The following is a 26,504-nucleotide window of genomic DNA, read 5'->3' as shown; positions in this document are numbered from 1 at the left end:
CCTAGATTATTCATGATGCTCAATAAAGAAACGCTGGTATTTTACACCTTTACCTTTACTGTGCAGCACCTTGTGGACATTGGCTGGTTTCTGCTGTGTGGAAGACATGGAGAAGCCTGGCGGTAGGCGGACGTGAGCCAGAGAGAGAAGGGATGGTCGGGCCAGCAGGTGTTTATGTCGTGGCGGGGCAAAAGGCGTTGTGGTGAAGTACAGACGCACCCCTGTAGAAAGAAAAAAACTAAAGTCTAAGTTTAATTTGTCAAAAAGACAAACAATCGAAAGCTACGTACACAAATTATGGCAAGCAAAATCGGAACTTTTTTTGTGCTGTGTGTGACATGCTTTTTCTTCCTTACCTGCGTGCGTCACAGCAAGCAGGTGACAGTCAGACGACTCCGATCTGCTGATCACTGAGATTTGGACAATAGGCTTGAAGATGGAATGATCGATCGTGCTTCATGGGATCAGTTTAAAAATCAATATTAGTTCCCTTGGGTTTGAAATATGTAAGCATGTAAACCATGCTTCATTGTGCAGATATACCTGTCAATGTTTGCTGCAGCTGCGACAATGACATTTTGAGACATGGTGGCCACACAACTCATACCATGGCCGTCAGCACCCAGGTCATAGACCTGATAAGAGAACAGTGTTTTAATCCAGAGCACAGACAATCAACTCAAATCTAGAAGCAGACATATAATCTAAAATGTACCTTTTAAAAAATGTACTCGAGTTGTACAGGTTGCAGGTCACAATAATGCCAAAAACATGTTCTTCAAAACATGTTCTTTAAGGGTTTTTTTCCAGGAATTGATTTTTATATCGCACACGAAAAAACCAGGCATTATAATTATGGATACTTTTTGTGACACTTTTGTTTGGTGGTATCCTATGATGACATTTTTCTTTATGTAAACACCTTTTCTAATGTAACGCTTTGTTGTCTTAACAGGTTGGAAAACTTAAGTCCTTCAACTCTGAAGTATTTTGACAACTTGAATTGTTTTAAATTGTAAAAAAAAGCATGTCTCTTAGACATCGTAATATAATAATGTAGTTGTGAAGTCTATGCATGTCTCCTACAAATTATTTACACCATACATAGAATTGCAGTAATACCTGTAGGACTCCTTTCTCAGAGCGAGTAAAGAGCGTGTTGCGGGAATTGTCCACAGCAATCTGCACAATTGGGTCTGGTAAACAAATTAAGATTAAAGGTGGGGAGGATGTTCGATGTTCGGCAAACATACCGAGCTATTTCCATAGCATGGGAATCCTCTGTGCTTACCGTCATCAGAGAAGGCGAACTGGAGAACAGAGGGGACAAGGAAGGCCTGGAAGCTCTTGGAGTGGTTGATCTTGCGGCAGCGTTGACTAAACCAGCCCGCCTTCGCCTGGTAGGCGATCTCGTACAGGCAGCCGTCCGTGCCTGCCATGAAGATGCGACCCAGGTCAGAGGAAGTAATCGAGATGATATCGGTGTTGGTGGGGATAGAAAAGAGGGGTTCTGGCAACATCAGTAGGCTGCCAAACATGCCGTCGTTCAGCCCTGAGACAAAATAAAAAATGGAAGTCGCACTTAAGTTTTTTTTGTTTTTTTTTAAATTGATTTTCATAACCTTGGTTGTTATTTGTCCAGGTTTGCGCGACAATTTGCGTTGAAAGCAGTCTTGTTAATAACGGTGTGAGAGAATAGCAGCTTTACTAACACCGTTATTTTTTTCAGTAGTGAGTAATATAATTAATTACTTTTCTCATCTTTGCAACACCGTTACCGTTACAGAGGATGTAAAGGCATGCATTACTACGTTGGTTCAATGATGCGTGAAAAGTCTGAGAGACACGCCCTCATGGAGACGAGAGAGCAGAGCAGGAGTCGGGAGGAGGCAAGGGAGTTATAACGCCGTTGCAAACGCGATGCTAGGTGGTTCCAATAATACTTGACTGACCTGACTGTAGCCGACATCCTACAAACTACGCCCACATGATGCTATGGTAGATCTCACATGTATATAGAAGTAGATGCGAAATGAGAAACACAGCGGCATTAAGCACATGTATAGAGAAATAGATGCAAAACGATAGACTCGTCGGCGTTAGGAAACGGCCGCCATCTTAAAGCAGTAGACTTCTCAGGAAGGCTCTGTTGTAGAAAACCTTCCTAGCGAACCTAAGTAACTTTCTATCTAAAATACTTGACTTGACTACAATCTATCTTTAAATGGTAAACAGTTTTAAAACTTTCACATGTCGAAAGTAGACAGAAGGGAACTAATGCAATAACGGGAGCAATTTTACCAACTTTAACGGTTGACTCAAAACATTAAATGACTTCCAAACATAGCAAAGGTTACTATCTAGTTATCGCAATATCTGCAATACCCCTGTGTCTACTTAAGTTTAAAGAATTTGGCTAGGACCAAATGTCCCAAAAACCCTTTGAAGTTCACATTGTGTGCCCTATCATTATTTTTTATATTTTTGGGGGAATGGAAAAAAAAAAAAGAAAAGTAACACCAGTTACTTTGCCAAGTAACTAGTTAATCTTTCGTTCGGTAACTGAGTTAACTCAGTTACGTTTGGCAGAAGTAATTTGTAACTGTAATTAATTACTTTTTAAAGTAGGATTAACAACACTAGTTGAAAGTGCCTTTATGTCATTAAGCCATTTAAGTTGATCATTTTCTTAGCCATTCTGCAAAATTCCAATTCTTATTAATACAGTTGTGGTCAAAAGTTTACATACACTTGTGAAGAACATAATGTCATTGCTCTCTTGAGTTTCCAGTTATTTCTACAACTCTGATTTTTCTCTGATAGAGTGATTGGAACAGATACTTCTTTGTCACAAAAAACATTCATGAAGTTTGGTTCCTTTATGACTTTATTATGGGTGAACAGAAAAAAGTGATCAAATCTGCTGGGTCAAAAATATACATACAGCAGCGCTAATATTTGGTAACATGTCCATCGGCCATTTTCAATTAGGCGCTTTTGGTAGCCATTCACAAGCTTCTGGCAAGCTTCTGGTTGAATCTTTGACCACTCCTCTTGACAGAATTGGTGCAGTTCAGTTAAATTTGATGGCTTTCTGACATGGACTTGTTTCTTCAGCATTGTCCACAAGTTCTCAATGGGGTTTAAGTCAGGACTTTGGGAAGGCCATTCGAAAACCTTAATTCTAGCCTGATTTAGCCATTCCATTACCACTTTTGATGTGTGTTTGGGGTCATTGTCCTGTTGGAACACCCAACTGCGCCCAAGACCCAATCTTCGGGCTGATGACGTTAGGTTATCTTGAAGAATTTGAAGGTAATCCTCCTTCTTCATTATCCCATTTACTCTCTGTAAAGCACCAGTTATATTGGCAGCAAAACAGCACCACAGCATAATACTACCACCACCGTGCTTGACGGTAGGCATGGTGTACTTGGGGTTAAAGGCCTCACCTTTTCTCCTCCAAACACATTGCTGGGCATTGTGGCCAAACAGCTCGATTTTTGTTTCGTCTGACCGCAGAACTTTCCTCCAGAAGGTCTTATCTTTGTCCATGTGATCAGCAGCAAACTTCAGTCGAGCCTTAAGGTGCCGCTTTTGGAGCAAGGGCTTCCTTCTTGCACGGCAGCCTCTCAGTCCATGGAGATGCAAAACACGCTTGACTGTGGACACTGACACCTGTGTTCCAGCAGCTTCTAATTCTTGGCAGATCTGCTTTTTGGTGATTCTCGGTTGAATCTTCACCCTCCTGACCAATTTTCTCTCAGCAGCAGGTGATAGCTTGCATTTTCTTCCTGATCGTGGCAGTGACAAAACGGTGCCATGCACTTTATACTTACAAACAATTGTTTGCACTGTTGCTCTTGGGACCTGCAGCTGCTTTGACATGGCTCCAAGTGACTTTCCTGACTTGTTCAAGTCAATGATTCGCTTTTTCAGATCCATGTATGTCTATTTTTGACCCAGCAGATTTGATCACTTTTTCTGTTAGCCCATAATAAAGTCATAAAAGAACCAAACTTCATGAATGTTTTTTTGTGACAAAGAAGTATCTGTTCCAATCACTCTATAGGAGAAAAATCAGAGTTGTAGAAATAACTGGAAACTCAAGAGAGCCATGACATTATGTTCTTCACAAGTGTATGTAAACTTTTGACCACAACTGTACATATTACTGGAGTTAATTTGCATAGTCTTTGTTCTGGAGCTGGATGGTCGGTGGGAAGCTCATGGGCATTTACATTCCATGTGGTGACTAACACGTCACAGAGAAGCGGAATACAATCTCCTTAAAAATGATACCAAGCTTCTCTTTTTTACATTAATACAAACTCACCAGTAATACAAACTCACCAGCTTGGCCCCTTGGAAAGGTCAGTCCAAGGATTGTCACATCCACAGATGTGGCCAACACAAGCAGGTAACTAATGTGAGGCTGTAAAATCCCTGGAAAGATAAAAATGAAACATCTCATTGAAAAGGGCCGAAACTATTACCGGTAATAATTGCTCTCGCATACCTTGCTTTGGTTTCACAAGCCCAACTGCCAAAATGATTTTGATGAGGTTGTCGAAATAAACTACGTCTTCCCTGAAAGTCAAATTACACCACATAAATCACCTTTAAGTCGCTTACTCTGAATGTACTCACCCATCCTCATAATTCCACATGAAGAGAACATTGTCGCTCGTGACCCAGGCCCGAGAAATCTCAGGAAAAATGCCCACCCTGTCTTTGGACTGAATATCTGCATATTGTGTTAAAGGGATCCAAGGATAAACAGACTTGTAGTTCATAAAAGATGAACGTTATTATGAGATAAAATAAATTGATATTAAAACCCCTCTTGATGTTTTTGTTTTTATTCAATTTGTAAAATTAGTTTAACTCGTAGGTCACCATTGCTGTTGACATCGCAGGGTAGTGACGTCACTGGGCTTCCAGAGTATGACTCTGGCTACATAAACATGTTAGCTGTTCAACCCTTTCAATTTGAACCCGAGATGACAGCACTGTTGATATTTCACAAAATGAGCAGTAAAAGCATAATGAACAGGAAAGATAGGATGATACGAGACGGGAGTATAGCAAAACCGGTGTTCTGCCAAAATGTGGTACACCAGCAAAACGTCCTACAAGAGGCAAATTTGACACCCAAAGTACCACCATGCGCTTTGATGTTGTTTTGTTTAGATACATAAAGACAACGTAGTAAAGATGCCTTATGGAAATACTTAAAAGTAGTAATATCAAATCATGGTGTTTGAAATACACTATGTGTCTAATGTAGTCAACAGATCAACAATCTGCTTTAAAGAGCATATGACACGAGAAAAAAAGTCTTAAATGGCATTATTATGTGAATTAGAATCATATTTTGAGACGATTCGACTATATACAACAATTTAGCAAAGCACAGATGACGAGAAATTTGTCTTTTAATCTGCCGGTTAGCCACGCCTACCATTATAGGGCTTTAGCGTCCCCAACAGGTGGATGACGTCAGCGGTAGACTTGGCTCATTGATTTTACTATTCAGCCCATTGAGGGGAAATTATTCAGAACGAGGAAAACGCGACGAAGAAAGCCGCAAAATGTCATTGTTTCAGTCTCTCTACTCCAATATTTTTACAGGATATTCTTTTTACCCAAGTATTTTTCCCCAATAGCTATATAAATGGTTTGAGAAGGACCAGTCAGCCCGTTGAGGGGGAACTATTCACAACGAGGAAAACGAGACGAAGAGAGCGGCAAAATGTCATTGTTTCTGTCTCTTTACTTCAATATTTTTACAGGATACTCTTTTTATCCAAGTATTTTCCCCAATTGCTAAATAAATGGCATGGTCATGACAAATAACAGTCTTGTGCTGAATGGAATATGAAATAATAAAAATGCATTTATTCAGGACGACATGGCAAAATGACTCCATAATGGTCAAAACTGTCGACTTCACCTTTACTGTCGCACCTCCCGAACGATATTTTATGACACCTAAATCTGACATATGTCATTTCCCTTCCCCGGCTTCGGAGAATGTAAACAAACCAGAAGGCGTGACAGCTAGCCGACATGCTAACCCGAACCGAGTGATGTTTCAAAGTCTTCAAAGCGGAAAATCACACATAGCTATCCTGGATTATTTGACATGACGACCCGGTTGTCGAATGTCTTAGCGGATCGGCAAACCGCCCGGCAGAGAGCAATTTACAGTTCGTTCCCCGGAGGAGGGTGGCTGGAGTTGTTGTGCAGCTAACAGTGCTGCTGCTAATGCATTAGGAGAGCTTTTTACATGCCTATCAATGATCAAACGTAAGTAGTCCTTCATTTAAAGGAAGTTTGTAGTGTTTACTTTGTAATCGCTGTATTCGTATTTGACATAATACAAAACAAGATGTTTACTCACTTCCTCGTTAGTCCAATGGTCCCACAGTAAATATCCACGGTGAATGGGAACCTTTTGAAACTCCAAAAAGGCGCATACGCCTCTCCCTCATACAGAATGATTTTTCTGCAGCCGTTTGGCTGGCGTGATGCGAAAAATAAACGTATTAATCCGCAAAATCAGCTGAATCCTTCGTCCTCATACACAACAGTACACTGTAGCGTGAAGAGGACGTCTTCTACCGTACACGTCACAGCGCCCTCCTCCTCAATGCGAGACCGAAGCCGGAAGTCACTCATTTTCCTGGCGCGGGATTCAAAAAACTAAATAAATATAGCGATCGCTTCCACACACATCCAAGCGGTCCATATCATTCAGGAGCATAAAATACCGCGTGCATTATGAAATAAACATGCTTTTTCGTGTCACAGGCACTTTAAAGCTACCACAAAAAAACACAATACTTAAAAGTATGATGCAAAAGTATTTTGAGGCAATGAAAAGGTAATAAAAGACTCAATAAAAACACAAATATTAAGTAATCGCTGCTTTTAACCAATGTGCGCATGTGTTGGACGTCTTGCCAAGGAATTACAAAACACCGGTAGTGTTCGTCTAGTGACAGTGACAAACTACGTCATCACCCCGAGCGTCCATTAAGCGCATAAAACATGGCGCCCTCCGTAGGTCAAAACATGTACCAAATATGATAGATTTTTAAAACAATGTCACTATTTTATGTGTTTCTAATAACATGTTTCAGTAAAAGAGAACGATTGTGGCTTATTAGAGCCTACAAATATTTCTGTCCAAGGTTCCCTTGAAGGGGGAACATGGATTGCATAGTCTTCATTCATTTATTTAAAAAGGTGATGTTAAATATAGATAAGGGATTCACTGAAAATTCAGTTTTAATGACGTAAGCAAAAAAAACTTTTTTAAGTCCCACTGAAATGTTACAGTGTACTTAACTGAATTACATTGGACTTGATTTAGCCACAACCCGCAGTCCTTTTGTTCACAAAGTAAACCACCGTAGCCATTTCAATCCCATTTTTAAGAACCTGCCAACAAAAAGATGTTTCAAATGGCGCTGACCCTCATTTGGGTGACAACTACAGTTGACAGTGGCTTATTGGAAGCACCAGTCCTGAACATTATTTTCCAGTATGGACCATTTCCACCCAAGAATTTTCTCAGCTTTCCTGTAATTCAGATTTTAATGTATGTACTTCAACAGTGTCACTTGAGAGTTACAATGTATTCAAATTGTGTTAACTCGTCACATAAATCGAAAGTTATGAATGTAAGAACAGTTTTATGAATGTAACTACAGTTCTATGAATCCGCCAGAGGGCGGTAGTGCAGCACTGGCTTCCGGCAGTCAGTAGTAATGAAATACATAGAACCTTCCTTACGCAACATGAAATTTTCAGTCAAAAGGATACTGCTGAATTTCTTTTGCAGCTCTGGGGGTATCGGTACTTGCCGAACTGTACTCAGCTCCTGTAGGTTAGGCACACTCGGACCCTGGAGTGAATAGGCCATGTCCGACAGTCCAGAGAGGGATGGTAAATCTGAGGGCACAGAAATCAAAATGTGAATTTTCATCACAAAACAACAGAGATGACAAATACCGGGCTATTGAATTTTCAGAAGATTATCCTACAACTGGGGTTTTCAACCTTTTGCAAATTGGGTACGCCCAAAGCAGATTCAGCCTAGTGGAGCCTCCACACTGCGAACTCACCTGACATAGTACACCCATTTAACCTATTTACATAACGACGGACCAAGTGCTGATCGATATAGTTAATAGGTCTGGGTATTATTACGTCAAAATAAAAAAATCCCCAAAAATTCTCATCACAATTTTCCCTCCTCCTTTTAAAAAGGAAACAAATACAAACTAGGCCTGCAAACAGGACTGAATGGGCCCTTGCAGTTTGGCGCAACTCGGGCGGCACACAGCTCGGATGGCACGCAGCTGAGGGTGGTGGCAGATCGTCCCCCTCTCATCATTTAATGAAAAACTAACATGTGCTTGAAACTCTGCTCTTTTTGTGTGGAACGTCTTTTATGTTGTGAGCATGGCTGACAGGGATGCTTTTGTATATCCTGAGATGAGAAATACATTCACACACCTAGGTGGGAAAACCCTATTGAGGAGGGTCCTTGAAAAAAAGGGGACGCTACTAAGCTGTGCAGCCATACCCTTATTCAAAACCAAAATGATGTGGTGGTCCTAGCCCACACTCCCCTCTACTGGCTTTTATTGTTGTTGCACTTCCTGTTTTTATGTGGCATGAGTTCAACCTTGACAGGCTGGGTGTGGCAGACCTGGGAGTGCACCTGCAGCTCATCACAATCAACACTGCTTATAAGGCGCGGCCTGAGCAGCAAGCAGGTGCCAGATGATTCCGTCAGTCTCCATTGGTACATCGGCCAACTACTCCTGTAGTTTTTTGATGATCGTTCATTGAACTATTGACTAATCTTGTTTCTTGCCATCAGGACACCCACCCTCCAAGCCATCGCAGCCACAGCCTGAACCTCAGCCACAGCCTCAGCCACAGCCATATCCACAGCCATAGCCATTGTTCAATAAAAACCCTTCATTCCACTTCCGCCTCCTGGTCGCACTTTGGTCCACATCGACTTTTCCAACTTTGCCTCAACAAATGATTCTTCTAATTGGGCTAATTTGACAAAGTGTGCCAAATTCCATGGCTCTCCAAGCTGTCCCTAAGTTCCCTAAAGAAATCTACTTCCTTGTCATGCCAAGAAAGAGTTGGCATGGCAACAGACATATACATGTGGACATGGCCTTAAAATGTAGCATGACAGAGGTATTGTAACTACACTGACCAACCTGAAAGGAACTGGACATATAAGTATAATGTATGTAATGTATAACGTATAAGTAAAATGACTGGCTTTCTGTTACCTCTATTTGGCACTGAAGGGTTGATGCATACGACCCCTACAGGACCCTTGAGGGTACAACTCTCACCAAGCAAGGAAAGTTTGGCGCAGATATGTTGTCTATGTGCAAAGTTATGACTGTTCAAAATATGTGGTGAGACAAAATGGCGACGGTCATTTTCACATTCCTGGTTGGTCTCCTCTGGTTCAATGAAAACAAAATATTTTCATGTGTCACTTGAACACGTCTTAAGGCTCCTCTGATGCAGGTTTAAGGTCAATTTTTTTTTTTCCATTGGAGGAGGAGCCTGTCTAGTAAAACGGTGTTTCAATTTAATTGATTTTTTTCCATTGGGGGAGGAGCTTGTCTAGTAAAACAGGGTGTTTCCATTTCCCAGCAGGGGGTCATCAGACCTCATGGGTAATATTTCAATTTAGTCGTGTTCAGGCTGGGATACGTCTCATACATGCCAGATATGAAAAAGGATCAGGGAGTTATTAGTCATTTACTGAATTTGGCATGTTGTCAAAATAAATAAATAACTAAATAAGGCTGACTTTGGCACCCCGCCCAGGTCAGACCCGTGAATGAAAACCCTGTACACGATTTTTGTCGATTTACAGGGTGCACATTTGAAACATTAGCACCTAGGGAGTTAGTCAGATCCACCTCAAAATTGGTGAGACTGTTCTTGAGAAAAATGGGATCTAAAGGTATCAAAATAGTGAGTTTTCATTAGAATAGGGCTTTTGCACCACATGGTGCTTGGCCACTAATAAAAATCATTTGCAGTACAATGGGGCTCTTGCACCACTTGGTGCTCGCGTCCTGAAGTTTCTTTTTCCCCAAATATCAGTAAGTACTTAACATAACCATCATTTCCCTCTGTCTCAATTAAAACACTTATGTAAACAAATAGTGAATAAACTCTATTAATAGGCTTGATTCTGTGCATATTTTGACGTTTGATCAACTTTGCTTGAACTTAAGTGCAAGACACGTTTTTTACACTTCTATAAACAAATAGTTTACCACATCATTTCAAATATATACAGTACTGTGCAAAAGTTTTAGGCAGGACACCTGCCTAAAACTTTTGCACAGTAGTGTATTTTTTATTTTTTTAATTATTAAATTTATTAGGATCATGGAAGCTTCCACTTGGGGAAAATATATACATACAGTATATCCTGTATATACATAATATAATAAAAATATACAGTACTGTGCAAAAGTTTTAGGCAGGTGTCCTGCCTAAAACTTTTGCACAGTACTGTAAATCAAGTTCAACATTGTTTTGTGCTTGCCTTAATCCTTAATTAGGCATAGAACTCTGAATTCAATCAAGACACAAAGCATTGTCTACTCTTTTTATGCTTTATTGTCAACAAGAGTATGGAGGTATATTTCTGTCTTTATTATTTAATTAAAAAAAGTTGCTTCAATAAAAAAAAAGTTGCTTGAATCAAAATACAGTGATACCTCAGCTCACGAACATAATTGGTTCCCAGAAAGTGTGCGTGAGGCGAAAAGTTCGTCTTCCGAACATTTATTTCCCATAAGAAACCATTAAAATGAGAATAATCCGTTCCCAGGTCCCCATAAAACATAATTTTCTACTAAATAAGCCTTAAAACTACACAAAAATATACCTTATTTTATGTATAATAAGTGTGCTATTGTATTATAATTAAAGAAATAAACTGTACTGTATAATAAAGTTGTTTTATTTACCTTTGCGATGGTATGGGAGTGGGAGGAGTGGGAGGAGGAAGGAGGGAGTTACTGTTTGGAAGGAGAGTGTTACCGGCAAAGTGCGCAGTTAGCGTAGACTCCACTGCTGTGCCCCCCACATGCTTTTGGTTGTTAATAAAAGTGCCCACAAAAAGCCATCCGACGCCTCTGGGTGTTTGTATGCACGCCGCCTCCTTTCTGGAGAGGAAATCGGGCGAACCGAAGACAACCGACGACAACGAGCCAACGTGACTCGCCGGTCCACTTCTCATGACGGTGGGAAGCTGAAAGCACCGCCAATTACCAGTCGAGGGCGAATTGGTAACACGAGTCACCTTCCATAAGGACTGTATGTAACTCTTTTTCGGTCCCATAATAGCAAAAGTACACTCAATATGGTCCAAAATGTCTGTCAAACACAAACCACGTCCGCACTCAACGAAAGGGAGGGGACGAACTGGGACGCCGTGAGCGTGCGTCAGCTTCTCGTGGCGCTGTCCGACCGCGTGGCTTGGTTCGTCCGCCGAAAACTAGTTCGCCAGCAGAGACTATATGCTCGCGAATTTAATGTTCTTGAGGCGAAAAGTTCGTGAGCTTAAGCGTTCGTGAGCCGAGGTATCACTGTATATATTTTCAATTAAAAAAAAAAGTCGCTTCAGTCAAATTGCATTAAAAAAAATATATTCAAAACTTTTCGCACTTAAAAAAAAAGTGATAGTTTAATTTAAAAACAATCAAATAAGAATGATATTTTCAACAACAAAAAAAAAGGGGATGGCAATTTTATTTTTTTAAATTAATTAATCATAATTAATCGCAATTTAACCCATCTCTAAAATATGCCATATTTTTCTGTAAACTATTGTTGGAATTGAAAGATAAGTAAAGTAGTGATTGAAAATACACCACAAGGTGTCAATGGCGAGTTTTAAATTAATTAGAGCTCTGGCCAAGGCAAAGTCTGAGTAAGCTTTATGTGTATTTTGCATAGCAATTTAATTGGGAATTCCAGTTCTCTTTGCATTGAGCACTTTTCTTTTTGTGAACCGTATTTTTTTTTTGAGAGAGATAGGAATATTATTTTTGGTGTACTTTCACTAAATGATACTGTAGCGACTTAGCTGTTCTGCCCAAATGCATGATGGAAATTGGGCAACCATGACTCTCAGTAGCGGCTGCAAATGGTATACAGTATATTCTGCGTTGTAGGCTGTATTGGCACCATGGAAAAAGTGCTTAGAAAATAGATTTCGTTCCACTGAAATGGATCTACATGACCGCTGCATTATAATATACATACAATGCTAACTAGTACCAAAAAAAAGTTCTACTCACGGTTTCCAGTCATTTTTTAGTAATTAGCGTTTTTGTGTCGGTCTTTTTTCCCCCCGTGGCGCAGTGATATTGATACGGCGGAGTCGTATCGTCAGTGTGTGAAGCTATTTTAGGTCACGTGCACCAATAGGAGACGAGGATTGTTGCTATGGGTTTGGAAAACAAACAACATGGCGGCGACCGTGTCAAGCTACGACACGAGCGAAGATGAACAAAAGATAAGAAAACCGCATTCGAAATGTAGTCAAAAGGCATGGAAACGATGCTATATGCATCCCTCATCTGTCCATGGGCGAAAAAGGGCAGGAATTTGGCCGAAACGGCATGCAACTTGCTAAGCCTTCGTGGCTACGTCAGACAATGGCTTTCTCTCCAGGCTCCGTCGAAGGATCCTGCTGAAAATTCGTCGACTGGGATTTTTAACGACATTGACTCCAGGTAAGCCACACACACGCCTTTTGTTGTGAATAACTATGGGAGTTGGGGGGCTTCTGGTCAGATCACATATGAAGTTAAGACTTGCAATGTGAGTTCTGGGCTGTAGCGGTCATTATTATGATGTTAGATTGTTAACTTTGAGCAAAAAGTTTAGATTGACAGATAACATAGGTTTTTCATAGTATTTAGTTTAACTGTAGTTCCAAAAACCTATTTGATAATATTATTCAGGAAAAAATGGCAGAATAGACAAGCCTAGATAATTTGGATTGGAAGATTATGTAAATATGATATGGATGAAACAGTTCACACATGGTTTATGTGTGTGTGCGTGTTTTTCAGAACTGAAACACCCTTCACTGACAGCTACAACTTCTTCTGTGGGACCATCGTCCATTAAAAGATTAGAGTTGACCAGGATCTGCTGCGAATGGACAAGCTTGTGGAAATATGGCTTTATTGGGACCATGGAAAAAGTGCTTAGAAAATGGATTTCATTCCACTACGCTGGATCTATGCGTTCAATGCATTTTTTCTAAGCCAATACCCTTCTAACTTAGTCACCAGCCAGAAATGTATCTTGATGTGAATACACAAAAATACAGATCTAGTGTTGCTGTTTTTGCTTGTTTTAAGTGTTATATTAATTCTGGCAACACAAAATCTTTATCAAATGTCATAAACACATCTACCAAACATTTGAAACAAGTATTGGTGCCTTAGTATACACATAGGTGAATTCATGTAAATGAAATGAAATCAAATCAAATCAAATGCAAATGTAGCTAATTTCTTGAAGGAAACACTTCAACATTAATGATTTGCACCCAGCACAATGAAATATATATTGAATTAAGCTAAAGGCTTATGTATCATATATTAAAAATATCACAACCTACTATGCAATGAAATATATAAAATAAAAAATGCACACCATGATCATAAATGGCTGAAAATCAACCGAATTGCTACCACACCCTCCTAAATGTGAATCATGGCAAAAATGGAATAAGACAAAAAATTATAGGGTGATCAAAAAATAATGTGCCAAAATCATAAGGTGATACTTAAAAAATAAAAGACATCACAAAAGAAGTGATGGACACGTGTTGAAGATAACTTCCAAGTTTTATTTCATGTTTCACAAGTGCTCAAATGTGAGCACACCCAGCAGCACGGACAAAATCAAGCCACGATGAGAATTCCTCTCAAACTTGTGCATGTCGCAGTTATTGTCTTGATTGCAACTGTTGTTCGATATTTCACATCATCAGTACTTGCTGGACGTGTTGGTATGTTAAAGACAAAGTTCATTATCCATCTTTATGGCACATAACGTATGTTATACACTAAGTGTATGTTCCACCACTTCCAGCAAATATTGATGACATGAAAGATCGAATAACAGACTATATCAATGCGAGAGGGAGGAATTCTCATGTCAACTTGGATGTTGTCCATTCTGCTGGTGATGGCCATATTTGAATACTATGAAAACATGAAATTGAACATAGTTACTTCCTACATCTGTCCAAGGTAGTTTTTTTTTTTTTTTTTTTTTAATGTTTTTTGTTTTTGACATGGCATTATGATTTTGGCACAGCCTTTTTTAATCACACTGTATATACACAAAAGGTTGGAATCATTCAAGTATGGTACTGTTGGTACACAACATTTATTTAAACATGGAAGTGTCTCATACTATAAAAATACACATACAAATATTGAAAAACGAATTTAATATATATATATATATATATATATATATATATATATATATATATATATATATATAGAAATAAAAAATAGTAAAACTGTACATGACAACATTACTCCTCAAAATCGCTTTCATCAAAGTCATCAGCCCATCCAAGTGTCTTCTGTTTCTTTGGAAACATTCTCGCATGCTTGGCACCGATATAAATCAGTACAAGAAAGTTTTGCAGACATATAGGAACATCTTCCCATGTCACAATTGGTTGCCTTTCCACTACAGTTGACTACTTGCAAAACAGTATCAGGGGTAGGATTTTTAGTCATCCATGTCACTGCCAACTGCCCATCCTCAATGTCCCACCCATTCCCAATGGGTGAAGGGGCACACATTTTACCTGTCAGACAATGTTTCATAATTGCTGCTTGATAGTTTGCTGTCCTGCAATGTTGGTACAGAGCATCAGTTTTTGGGGGAATAGAATGTTCTGGCAAGATTGACGAGGCCATACAGAAAGATCTGCATTTGGCATCATTTTTGGCATATAACTGGCCAAACAGGTGGCACACGTATTTCCACAACGTGTTAAATGTTTGTAGGTCAAGTTTAAAACTGCTGCCCAGCTTTGCAAACCCAGTCAGGTACTCTTTTTTTATGACGTGCAAAAGAATTTTTTTCCCCCCTTTGCCATGAAAGGCACAAGCAGAGTCACAACCTGTGAATGTATGGATGCCAATGAGTGCTAAACACACACTAGTGCCAGGAGCTGCAGAGACCTCAGAGACGTCAGTCCTCGTTCTGTTGCCTCCTCCTGTGAAAAAATGCAATTTACACTGTAAATCTATCTGCAGACTTACAGCAATCACTGCCACGTCAGTATCAGGGCTTTTATTGACTACAGCTTGATGTTCTTGAGCCAAAAGGTTTATTTAACCATTGTCACCCATAACAGGTATGCAATAAAAAGTTCTACTGGATTCACTTTCTATACACTGTACATACATTTTATAACAAAGTTGTATTGATATCTGGGCTAAAAAATGGCATCGTTACAACACTAGTTTGAATAAGATTTTTGTGAGCATAGGTTAATAACAATTAACCTTGTAGCAAAGGCGTGCGTGTGGCTTACCTGTAGTGAATGTCGTTAAAAATCCCAGTCTACGCATTTTCAGCAATATCCTTCGACGGAGCCTGGGGAGAAAGCCATTGTCTGACGCAACCACGCGGCTCTGCACGTTTTTTCCAAATTCCTGCCCTTTTTCGCCCTTGGACAGTTGAGAGATGCATATAGCATCGTTTCGATGCCTTTTGACTAAATTTCGAATGCGGTTTTCTTATCTTTTGTTCATCTTCGCTCGTGTCGTAGTTTGACACGGTCGCCGCCATGTTGTTTGTTTTCCAAACCCATAGCAACAATCCTCGTCTCCTATTGGTGCACGTGACCTAAAATGGCTTCACACACTGACGATACGACTCCGCCGTATCAATATCACTGCGCCACGGGGGAAAAAAAGACCGACACAAAAACGCTAATTACTAAAAAATGACTGGAAACCGTGAGTAGAACTTTTTTTTGGGCACTAATTAGCAACGTATGTAAATTACAATGCAGAGGTTATGTAGATCCACTTTAGTGGAACGAACCAACACAGTTTTCGCTCAGCCAATACAGCCTATTGTGCTCAATTAAGCGAGTTAAGAAAAAGATCGTGTCATGCTCTTCCCAATTGCATGATGGGAAGTTGGGCAACCATGACTGTCAGTAGTGGCTGCAAATGGCATACAATATGTTCTTCGTATGTTAACTTAAGCGTGTTAAGAAAAAGATCGTCTCCTGCTCTGCCCAAATGCAGGTCAATAAAATACGATAATATTTTACTTGTGGTCACCCCTCGGCCACTTCTTTATGTTTTCTTCCCATGTCGGGATGGCGGAAGGATGTGTATGTGTATTTTCAAACGTGGTTTTTCAGAGTTTTTAGTGAGTGATGCCAACCCAGCGCCATTGAAGTCAATGGTAAAAAAAAAAAGAAAACCGAAGTTGTAGGCAGACATAAGGAAGTAAAGCGGAAGTATCTCGGAAACTTGTCTGTAAAGGCACACATGTCCTAGCCAAAATGTGGCCCAAACGCAAAACATTGCTTCAATCAAAAAGTTGATTCAATCAAAAAAAAAAAAATTAGATCAATGAAAAATAATTTTTCAAATGGACTTTTTGAGTTTCAAATTTATTTTTGCATTCAAACACATCGAAGGGATTTTTTTTTTAATTGAATATATATATAATGATTGAAGCAACTTATTTTTTAATTCAATAATAAAGATAAAATCTACCTCATTGCACCAACAATCGTTTCCTCCCCCGCCCAACGCTTCATAACTCCTCCTCCAGCCACACACATATCCTATTACCTCATCACGCATGACGCGCAGTCACATACACGACAGTGGGAAGTTGTGTTCGGCATAAATACGAACAATGATTAGCAAATCATATTGCACCATATTTAATACATCACAAAGAGAATTTAATGTTCAAATTGCCCTATTGTGACTTACGATGAGAACGCACGCTGAGGAGCTCCGACAGGTCTGGAAAGCAGCGGTCATCCTGCAGGTGTCGGTCGACGACACGGGCCGAGCTGTCGGCAAGAGCAGCGGTGGGGCTGCTGGGTCCGCCGCTGGACTGCATGGCTTCAGACTGCAGCTGACCAACGAAACTAGCCAGCAAAACGCTCAATTAGACGAGCAAATAGATCAAAACACGCCGCCTTGTGAACGTCACTTGATGTTTTAATTGGAGATGACGTGGGTGACGTGAAACTAGTTCGAACAAGTGAATTAGTTTACAGGGGTGTCCAAACTATATGGGTCATTATCACTATAAAGTGCCTTTTGGTGTCCTCACCAGAATTACTCAGTTATCATGAAAATTTATACAAATAATTAAACTCTGAAGTCTTATTATAGGAGAACAAAGATTTTCTCACATATCTGGACAACAATATGACTCTTAAAATGTGTTTCTTCAGTTTGGCTTGTCCCACACACTGCACTGCTAACTTCATTGTGTGACTAAATGGTTAACTGAAACGAAATGAAAAATCTTTACATATGGCGGAAAACACTCAGGTGACTTGAAATTCTGCTCTGAGACCCTCAATTTGGCCAAATCTTTACATATGGCGGAAAACACTAAGGTGACTTGAAATTCTGCTCTGAGACCCTCAATTTGGCCAAATTTCAAAATTGTCCTACAAGCATGTGTGGTACATCATTGGAAAGCTTAAAATCTCAATTTTCTGGGGGAATAAAAATTTTGAACAAGAGGGCATTAAAAAAAAAAATTAAACAGCAAAACCCTAATTGAAGGTGAGAGCATGAATAAGTAAAGACGCCATGATTTTAATCGCGTACTTACCTCTTTTCGATCCAAAAAGTCCATGTAGCATGTATCACCGAGTGTCAAGACACAGCTGTGAATGGCCACAGCCGGATTTTGGGGGGATTTTAGGGGTGAAACATGGTAATATAACATGGGTCGCGATGCAGAAATCGCAGACATCAAGGAGTGGTCGAGATGTTCTTTTTCATATATTTACCCTTTGAAACTTTTTTTTTCTTTCTTTCTTTGGATCGATTATCATCTAAAATATTGGGGGAAATGCGACAGTAACAAAAAAAATACAATAAGTTATGAGGTAGATATCTGTGACTTATTTACAGACACTATTTTTCGTAACATGACGTAACTTGTTTAAAAGTTAAAGATATGCGTGTGAATAATTTTTAAAGTCTTTTTTTTTTTTTTTTAAACTAAATATTCGATATCAATTAATGATTCTAAGCTAAAAATGACCGACATTTCCAATAAAAAATATAATTACTTACCTTCTTTTTATGGCCGGGTTGAAACAAAAGCGGTTGCGCGACATCTGTAAACGGGGATTTGCGGGGTAAAACGGACAAATTAAAAGTATTTCGGGGGCTTAATGTGCCATTAATCTTCTGAGACAGCATAGTGACATATTGTTCTTTCGGACACAACAATTCTTTTGACTTAAAATACAGCAGTTTATTTTAAAGAGGGGTGCAAGAGCAGAAACTGCTTTTTAGCCTTGTCTGTGTTTTCCACCATATGTATTTATTGTCACATGTTATTTGATACAACTGGTCATTTTGATCATGTATAATGTATATTCTTACTTTCATAATCATATCTAACATTTTACGGCTGGAATACAATGTCCCTAAAAATTATATAGTCTGCCATTTAGGGCTAACTTCCTTGGGAAACCTGCTGATTTTTCACTGACGTCTCAACACCAATTTTGTCTTCCTTTAGTGGTGACTGAAAGAGAGGCTAGTTGCAGAGTAAGTATTTACACTTATGTTTTGCAATTTTTGTCATATTAAGTGAGTAGTCAGATCTTGTCAAGCTTAACATGTCCACTCTGTCATTATAAAATATCAATTGATATTAAAACGTTTATTAAATGATAGAGACACTGTATATGTTAAAAAGTCCACAGTCTGCTTGCTAGTTTTTTAAATGAAGGTCCACTGTGTGGTTATTAAATGCTAACATTAGACAAAAATCTCCACCGTCATTGTCCTCCATGTCAGCAAGCCTTCCATGACAGAGTAGACACGGTTCTTAAAAGCCACATACTGATAATGTTGACATGCTAATTTGATAAGCGCTATTACAGACATTTCATCTCTGCATCAGGTTGGCACTTTTCCCCGTCTTTTTCAGCCCTCGCACTCAAGCCATCTCTTTAATGCAACATTTGTATAATAACAATAATAATAATAATAATACATTTTATTTGTAGAGCGCTTTTACTAATGCTCAAAAACGCTTTACAGTTGGGAAAAAAATTACAGTTGGAAAAAAAATCAGCAAACAACTTGAACAGAACAAAACATTTGAGAAAAAAATATAAGTTAAAAGCTAGTTTAAAAAGTTGAGTTTTTAACGGTTTCTTGAATGTGGGAAGGTCTGAACAGGTACGGATGGGTTTAGGGCAGTACTTCTCAAATAGTGGGGCGCGCCCCCCTGGGGGGGCACAGAGCGATGCCAGGGGGGGGCGCATGTGACCTCGGGGATATGCTTTTTTTTTTTCTTTCTTTCTTTGCCGTACTGGAATAAAGTGTACTTGTACATCCACTCAGTGGGTGGCAGTGGTGCTCTCATTTTCAGAGTGCGCACAGTATTTTTGAACTAAGGAAGAGCACTCAGCACACACAGAAAACAGATAGGAAGAGCAGTGTGCCGCCGCTGTTTTCGAAAGCCAGTTTCCGACCGGACTCACTCACGCAGCGACCCACTGTCTTGTCCGGTTCTCACGTCGCCGCCCGAGAAGTGCCATTTTCGGCTTGGGATCGTCACGACGACCGCCCTCACCTACGGTTCTACCTCGGCCGCCGAGAATGCGCTTTTTTCGTGCCGTTTGCCCTTTAGCTTTGACTTTTAATACAGTGGGTGATGGGGAAAGACCACTGTTTACTGTGCCTAAAAATAATTATAGCGGACAGCCAGAAGCCAAATCAATTAAGACGCCACTTAAAGACATTAGACCCCAATCTCATTGATAAGCCGCTTGATTGTTTTTCAGCGAAAACGTGCCGAATATTGCCAACAATCGTCCTGCTTTGTCATTGTTATATCAGTAAACTAGTGAGCATTGTTCGCATGCTCATTGCAAAATAACTCCACACTATTGCAAAGGAGGTAATACTGTGAGCAGCAAAAATAAAAACTGTCCTTCTGTCCAAGGACATTCTTTTTTTCTTTTATTCAGTTTTGTTTTTTTCGGTCAAATTTTTTGGCATATTGTCCTCATGAGTGAATGTTTCTAATCAATTTTAATTTGTTATTATTTACTGATTTTATTACATTTTATTTTTCTGTATCAAATGGTCAAAAATGTACTGTACCTTGAGTGTATTTTTTACAGTTTGGATGTGACTTTTTTTTTTAATTCAGGCAAATTGATGCGCGTCAAGTCTTCTCTGTTACAAACAAAACAATGTTAATAAAGTTATACTTTATTATAAGTTGATCTATGTTATTTTTTTTCTTCAGAAGAAAAAAAAGGACAGTGTTAGGCAGATGTGTATTTATAATAGTAATTTTATAGACAAATGATACTATTTACAGTGGCGGCAGAGAGTTTGGGGGGCGCGAAACATTTACGTCTTCCTTGGGGGGGCGTAACAGAAAATAATTGAGAAGCACTGGTTTAGGGAGTGAGTTCCAAAGGGAGGGGGCAGCAACGGAGAAGGCTCTGTGCCCCCAAGTTCAGTGTGTTCTTTGTTGGGGCGGTGCGAGGATGTTTCCATTAGAATAGCGGAGGTGACGGGAAGGGGTGTGGGGACAGAGAAGGTCTGTGAGCCAAATTATTGAGTGCTTTGTAAGTGAGAAGGAGGATTTTGAACTGAATTCTGTATGGAATAGGAAGCCAGTGCAGTTTATGGAGGACGGGGGTAATGTGGTTCCTATAGACCCTACTCACATGACGTCACAACCACGCCTCCGCGCCATATTGTCCGTCTACTCGTCGTTTTGATGCATTACCGCTACGTAAATTCCTCCTATTATGGCGTGTTTTTCTGCTCGTTAACATTAATAATCAAAATGGTGAAGGCCTGCGTGGCGGTTGGTTGCAATAAAAGAGAAGACAGACGGAGATACTTGAAGTTCTACCGTATTCCGAGAGACCCGGAGAGGAGAGCGAGATGGACTGCTGCAATTCGACGAGAAAACTGGGCTCCAAACGATTACCACGGATTATGTAGTAGTCATTTTATATATGGTAAGATGCATTTAATATATATTTAGAGGGTTTTGGGCTGACAACCACAATTAAGTTCATTGCGAGGCTAATCGCCAAAAACATACAGTTTCAAATTCAAGATGCTTATTTCTTCCACCATCATTACATTTTGAATAATATTTAGCTGGTACCAAGTGAAAGAAGCTGACCTCGTCTACGGATCATCAGCTAAACAGGTGTGTCCAAACCTTTTGCAAAGGGGGCCAGATTTAATGTGGTAAAAATGCGGGGGGCTACCTTGGCTGATTTACATAGAACAATATATTTAAACAAATGTTAGCAAGCCCTTCTGTGTGTCACATTTGCTTTATTATTTTTTTAAATTCATAATTTCAAGTCTCGTCTTTGTGGCGTTCTCTTTCGACACTCGGGCTCTTGCGAAATACTGCTGCTGTGAAATTAAACTAGCTTCAAGTTGCTATAATTTCTCGCTGCGTATCTTCCTTGTAATGTTGTCGTACATGTCAGCATGTCTTTGAAAACAGCGACTGTCTCTTTGCAAATGAGGCAGACACAGTTGTTGTGTGTTTTATTGAAGATATAGTCCAATATCCACCTATCCTTGAAGCGTCGGCCATCGCAGTCAACTTTTTTTTTTTTTTGATTGTCACCGTTTTAGAAATCACACAGGGTAATGTTGCTTAGAGTGCTGCTCTTAATGATTTCAAAGTTTCGTGAGAATAGCCTGATTTTGTGTGGACAATATAGTTGTAGATATCAGAGTAGCAGATGTCAGGCAGAGAGGGCGAAGACAGCGGGTCGAAAAATATCGATTTAGGCATTAAATATGGATCTGGCGAATGGATAGACTGAAGCTTTTCCACATAACGCCTTTTATGCAACGCATCCAATGAGTTTACAGCGTCTGACAGCACCGGGGCTTCCATGAATTGCTCTATAAACTGAACGACTAATTGAAACCATTGAGAATAGGGCAAAACAGAGACGGACAATATGGCGGCCGGATACAGCGACACGTCATTCTGTGACGTCGGTGAGTAGGGTCTATAGGGGGTCCGGGTGAGAAGGCGTGCAGCAGAGTTTTGGATATATTGCAGTTTATTGATGAGTTTGGATGGAGAACCGAAAAGAATGCTGTTACAGTTGTCAAGTCTGGAGGTGATGAAGGCATGGATGAGGGTTTCAGCAGCAGAGAAGGTGAGGGAGGGGCAAAGACGAGCTATGCTCTTGAGGTGGAAAAAGGCAGTTCTGGTGATGTAGTTGACATGCAGGTCGAATCTTAGTTTACTGTCGAAAATGATACCTAGGTTGCGGGTATGTGTTGAGAGAGGCGGGGTGCAGTTGTTGATGGTGAGGGAAAATTGACTGTCTTTAATGTGAGCTGCAGGGTCGATGATGATTATGTCCGATTTGTTACTAGTATTAGTATGTTCTTCCACATCTTCACCAGTGAATTTGGCACCATTTTCGGACAGAATTGGTAGGTTGAGCTCAGTAAACATCTCGTTCGTACACTATTTACATGCATCAAGCATGAGGGCCAAACGCAAATTTGATACCCCCCCCCCCCCCCCCCAGAAACAGTTGCCAACGTCATGAATATTAATGAGCAAAGGTGACGTGTTACGTGCGGTACGCTATTCAAAAGCACTTGGGTCATTTTAGCCTCTACTCTGGGTTTTTCCGTGGGAGAGGCCAAACTGACCATTGCTTGGGACTATTAGGAGTACTTTTGGTATTTAGATTACTCATTTAGACTAACCCCATTAGAAACGCCGTTTTATTCTAACGCCGTTATTATCAACACTGATCCTCAGTAACGGTAACGGCGTTGCAAAGATGGGAAAACTAGGTAATTCACTACTGAAAAAAAAAGTTAGAAACGCTGTTATTAACAACACTGATTAACAGTAGAACAAACATACAGGAGGACACTTCTCTTAAAGTAGCTTCCTACTCCAGTTTCCAGTCTCCAGTTAGCAAGTTCACACAGTTTAGAGATGCTAACTGATGCATGTCGGACTTTCCGTAGCAAAAATTTGTGGTGTACTCACTGTACTGTATTACCCACCTCCACCACATTGATGCCTTTTACATTACTTACTATGGCTGCTGAAGCTGCAGGGCGAAAGAAACTTCTAATATCCCTCCTCTTCGGAGGGGGCGGTAGAGGCGGACACGGTGCCGTGCCAATGTAGGGTCAGAAATTGTTTCACCTAGCAGCGGGAACGCGCCGCTCACTGCAGCGCAGGCATTCGGAGCAGGCGGAGCCACAGCACTGCACTTGATTTGATTGATTTCCGTGTTGTCGTGAAAATTATTATTATTTTTTTTTTTTTTTAATTAAATTTAATTATCATTATTATTTGGTGTTGATTTTTATTTCCTACGAGAATTTGTAACATGGCCCATCCATCAAAAAGTTTTTTTCTTTCGTATAACGTAACTTGCGCACTGAACGTAAAAACATAGGATAACATATGGGCTAACTGTTATTACTATAATTCAAGTCCTGTATGGAGGCTCTCCAGTTTAATAATTGTGTATGTCCAAAATAAATAACTGTGGTTGTTTTCTGGCTTCAATTAAGCCTATTAGTAGGCTGGTTGAACACTCTAAATTGTCCGTAGGTACGAGTGCGTGCGTCAATGGTTGTATGTCTCCTTGTGCCCTGAAATTGGCTAGCAACCAGTTCAGGGTGTCCCCTGCCTACTGCCCGTAGTTAGCTGGGATAGGCTCCAGCACCTCCGCGACCCTCGTGAGGAAAAAGCGGCATGGAAAATGAATGAATGAAAGTCTACATAACTAATCACCATTTTTTTATGTTTGTATTTATTTTATTGTACAATGACTTCAGACAGTGGCGTCACTAGGCCTAATACCAAGGGTGTAGGTTTGCATAGGGACGGTAGGGACATAACACTACCAACTTTTCAGGATAATCAAATTGTCCCCACCAACTTTTAAGCATTCTTATTTGCATTCTATAATGAGTTCAGTTATATAGGTAATTTAGACTGCCTTCCCATATGTTGTAAGGATACAAATGACCCTACCATTATTAAGTGAATTATTTTCATTATGTGAAGACTTATATTTGCCCCTTTTTCACTTGCTGAATGTGGTTGTCCATCCCCCCCAACTCACGTTTGATTGGCTGATGACTTGACCCCACACACTCACACACACACACGCACTGACCCGACGAAAATACAACATATCGCCAACATGCTGCCTCCTCCGCCCGCTTCAAAGAGGAGGGATATTAAAAGGTTTTTTTTTTCAGCCAGCAGCCACTGTAAGTAATGTAAAAGACATCAATGTTATGGAGGTGGGGAACACACCACTAATTTTACTACTGAAATTTAACATAAAACTCTGTGAATTTGCTAACCTGCAAAGCTCGAGTAGGAAGCTGCTTAGAGAGGTGTCCTGCACTTTTGTATGTGTTTTCTGCTGTTAACGTTAATTAAAGTGAGAAATGTAGTGAACCGAGGTTTAGCCCCTTCTACCCAATTACCATTTTTATTATGTTGGTCTTAAAGCAACACTTGGTAAATTTTCAGTTTATGTCGCTTTTAGTGACGCTGGTGGACAAAAACGGAATTTTTGTAAAGACTGCGTTTCCCATGAGGACCAGCGCATGAGCGCATAGTGTCTTCCAATGAGGGGCGTAACAGAAAATAATTGAGAAGCACTGGTGTAACTCAATACATTGGGATCATATTCGAAAGAAATGTAGCCCTGACCCCCGTGACCCAATCTGTTTGGTCTTATTAATGTCCCGTCCCCAGCAAAAAGTGTACATGCATGTTATGCTGTCATTTCGTCCCTACCATTGTTGAGCTCAAACCTACACCCTTGCCTAATACAATACTGGGGTCTGGGGCACAGCGGGGCACTGGTGAGCGAGCAAAATATTTAAGCTATATTTTTAACCAAGGGCGTAGGTTTGGTCTCAACATTGGTAGGGACGATATGACAACATAACTTAGTTCCATGTACACTTTTTGTTTGGGATGGAACATTAATAATACCAAAGATATTAGGTGAAAGGGGGTCAGGGCTACATTTCTCACGAATATGAATCTAATTAATTGATCAATGCAAAATAAATCTATATTGACCTACACTAACTTTCGTGTGCATTGGTTCAGGTGATATAACGTTTGAGTCAAACCTTTGTTTTTAAAGACTACTAAAGAAACATTTGAAGTGCAAGTCCCTCTATTAAAAAAACGGGGATCCATCCAAGAACGGGCCCACTTCTGGGGGATACTAGAGCACCCCGGGACTCGAAGTAAAGTATTGTAATTTAAAAGTGATTTGAGAAAAAAATGAATGAAAAAAATTCTGAAACATCCAAGACCGAATCTACATCTGAGGCGTACTAGACTACCCCAAGACTCGAACCAAAGTACTTTCAGGAAATTCATATGTGTGATTTCATTTCACAGATTTTTTTTTCTGTGTCAGTTCATGTCGGTTTCCCCCTGAAGAAGACCAATTCTTGGATGGTTCCTTGATTTTTTTTTTTTTTTTTAAAATAAAGGGACTGTCACTAAAGCCACCGCGTTGCATTACTGTAATGCAGATCATGCGAATAAATAACCCAAATGTGGGACGGCTAGCTAGACTTCGTTGTTTCTTGTTCCTGACGCAGTAGTTTTGCAGGTTAGCAAGTTTACACAGTTAAAGTTATGCTAAATCTGATGCAGGTCGGAATTTCAGTAACAAAATTAGTGGTGTTTCCCCCACATCCACAACATTGACGTCTTTTTACATTATGGCGGCATGTCGTTGACATAATTCTGTCGGGGTTGTGTGAGTGCGTCTGTGTGGCGGGAACGGGGCCAACTCATCAGCTAATCAAACATGTGTTTGAGGGGGGGATGGACCGGCACATTCAGCAAGTGAAACGGTATAAATGTAAGTCTGAACATAATGAAAATATTTCACCTAATAATGGTAGGTTCTATTCTCTCCTTTCAAAATATTGGAAGACAATCTAAATTACATATGTATATAACTGAAGTCATTATATAGTGCAAATAAGGTTCCTTAAAAGTTGATGGGGACAATTTGAGCATCCTGAAAAGTTGGTAGTGTTATGTCCCTACCGTCCCTATGCAAACCTACGCCCTTACGCCCTTGTATTTAACTGAAC

The 26,504-nt window shown here is 40.0% G+C and overlaps 1 protein-coding gene across 11 annotated transcripts in view; it reads right to left on the bottom strand.

Annotated features, from left to right (window-relative positions):
* LOC130919180 (nuclear pore complex protein Nup155-like) overlaps positions 1 to 23,541 on the bottom strand; it is a 53,634-nt gene extending 30,093 nt beyond the window's left edge. For 6 of the 11 annotated variants that reach the window (XR_009063900.1, XR_009063901.1, XM_057841668.1 and 3 more), the window contains exons 1-10: positions 11,119 to 11,627; positions 7,834 to 7,962; positions 4,651 to 4,747; positions 4,520 to 4,590; positions 4,354 to 4,446; positions 1,292 to 1,552; positions 1,123 to 1,196; positions 544 to 635; positions 357 to 454; positions 54 to 221 (exon numbers count right to left, since the gene is read on the bottom strand). Coding sequence is in view for 9 of the 11 variants with exons in the window: in XM_057841668.1 (XP_057697651.1) it covers positions 54 to 221; positions 357 to 454; positions 544 to 635; positions 1,123 to 1,196; positions 1,292 to 1,552; positions 4,354 to 4,446; positions 4,520 to 4,590; positions 4,651 to 4,747; positions 7,834 to 7,962; positions 11,119 to 11,419 (1,384 nt within the window). In the remaining 2 variants the exon portion in view is untranslated. Of the gene's footprint in view, positions 1 to 53; positions 222 to 356; positions 455 to 543; positions 636 to 1,122; positions 1,197 to 1,291; positions 1,553 to 4,353; positions 4,447 to 4,519; positions 4,591 to 4,650; positions 4,748 to 7,833; positions 7,963 to 11,045; positions 11,628 to 16,868; positions 16,888 to 17,093; positions 17,356 to 23,441 lie in introns of those variants that run through there. The other 5 variants (XM_057841673.1, XM_057841674.1, XM_057841677.1 and 2 more) reach the window with 5 other exon arrangements.
* Between the last annotated feature and the right edge of the window lie 2,963 nt (positions 23,542 to 26,504).

The sequence above is a fragment of the Corythoichthys intestinalis genome, chromosome 7 (assembly GCF_030265065.1).
Source record: "Corythoichthys intestinalis isolate RoL2023-P3 chromosome 7, ASM3026506v1, whole genome shotgun sequence".
NCBI classification, from domain to species: domain Eukaryota; kingdom Metazoa; phylum Chordata; class Actinopteri; order Syngnathiformes; family Syngnathidae; genus Corythoichthys; species Corythoichthys intestinalis.
This window is presented reverse-complemented; position numbering and strand designations above follow the sequence as displayed.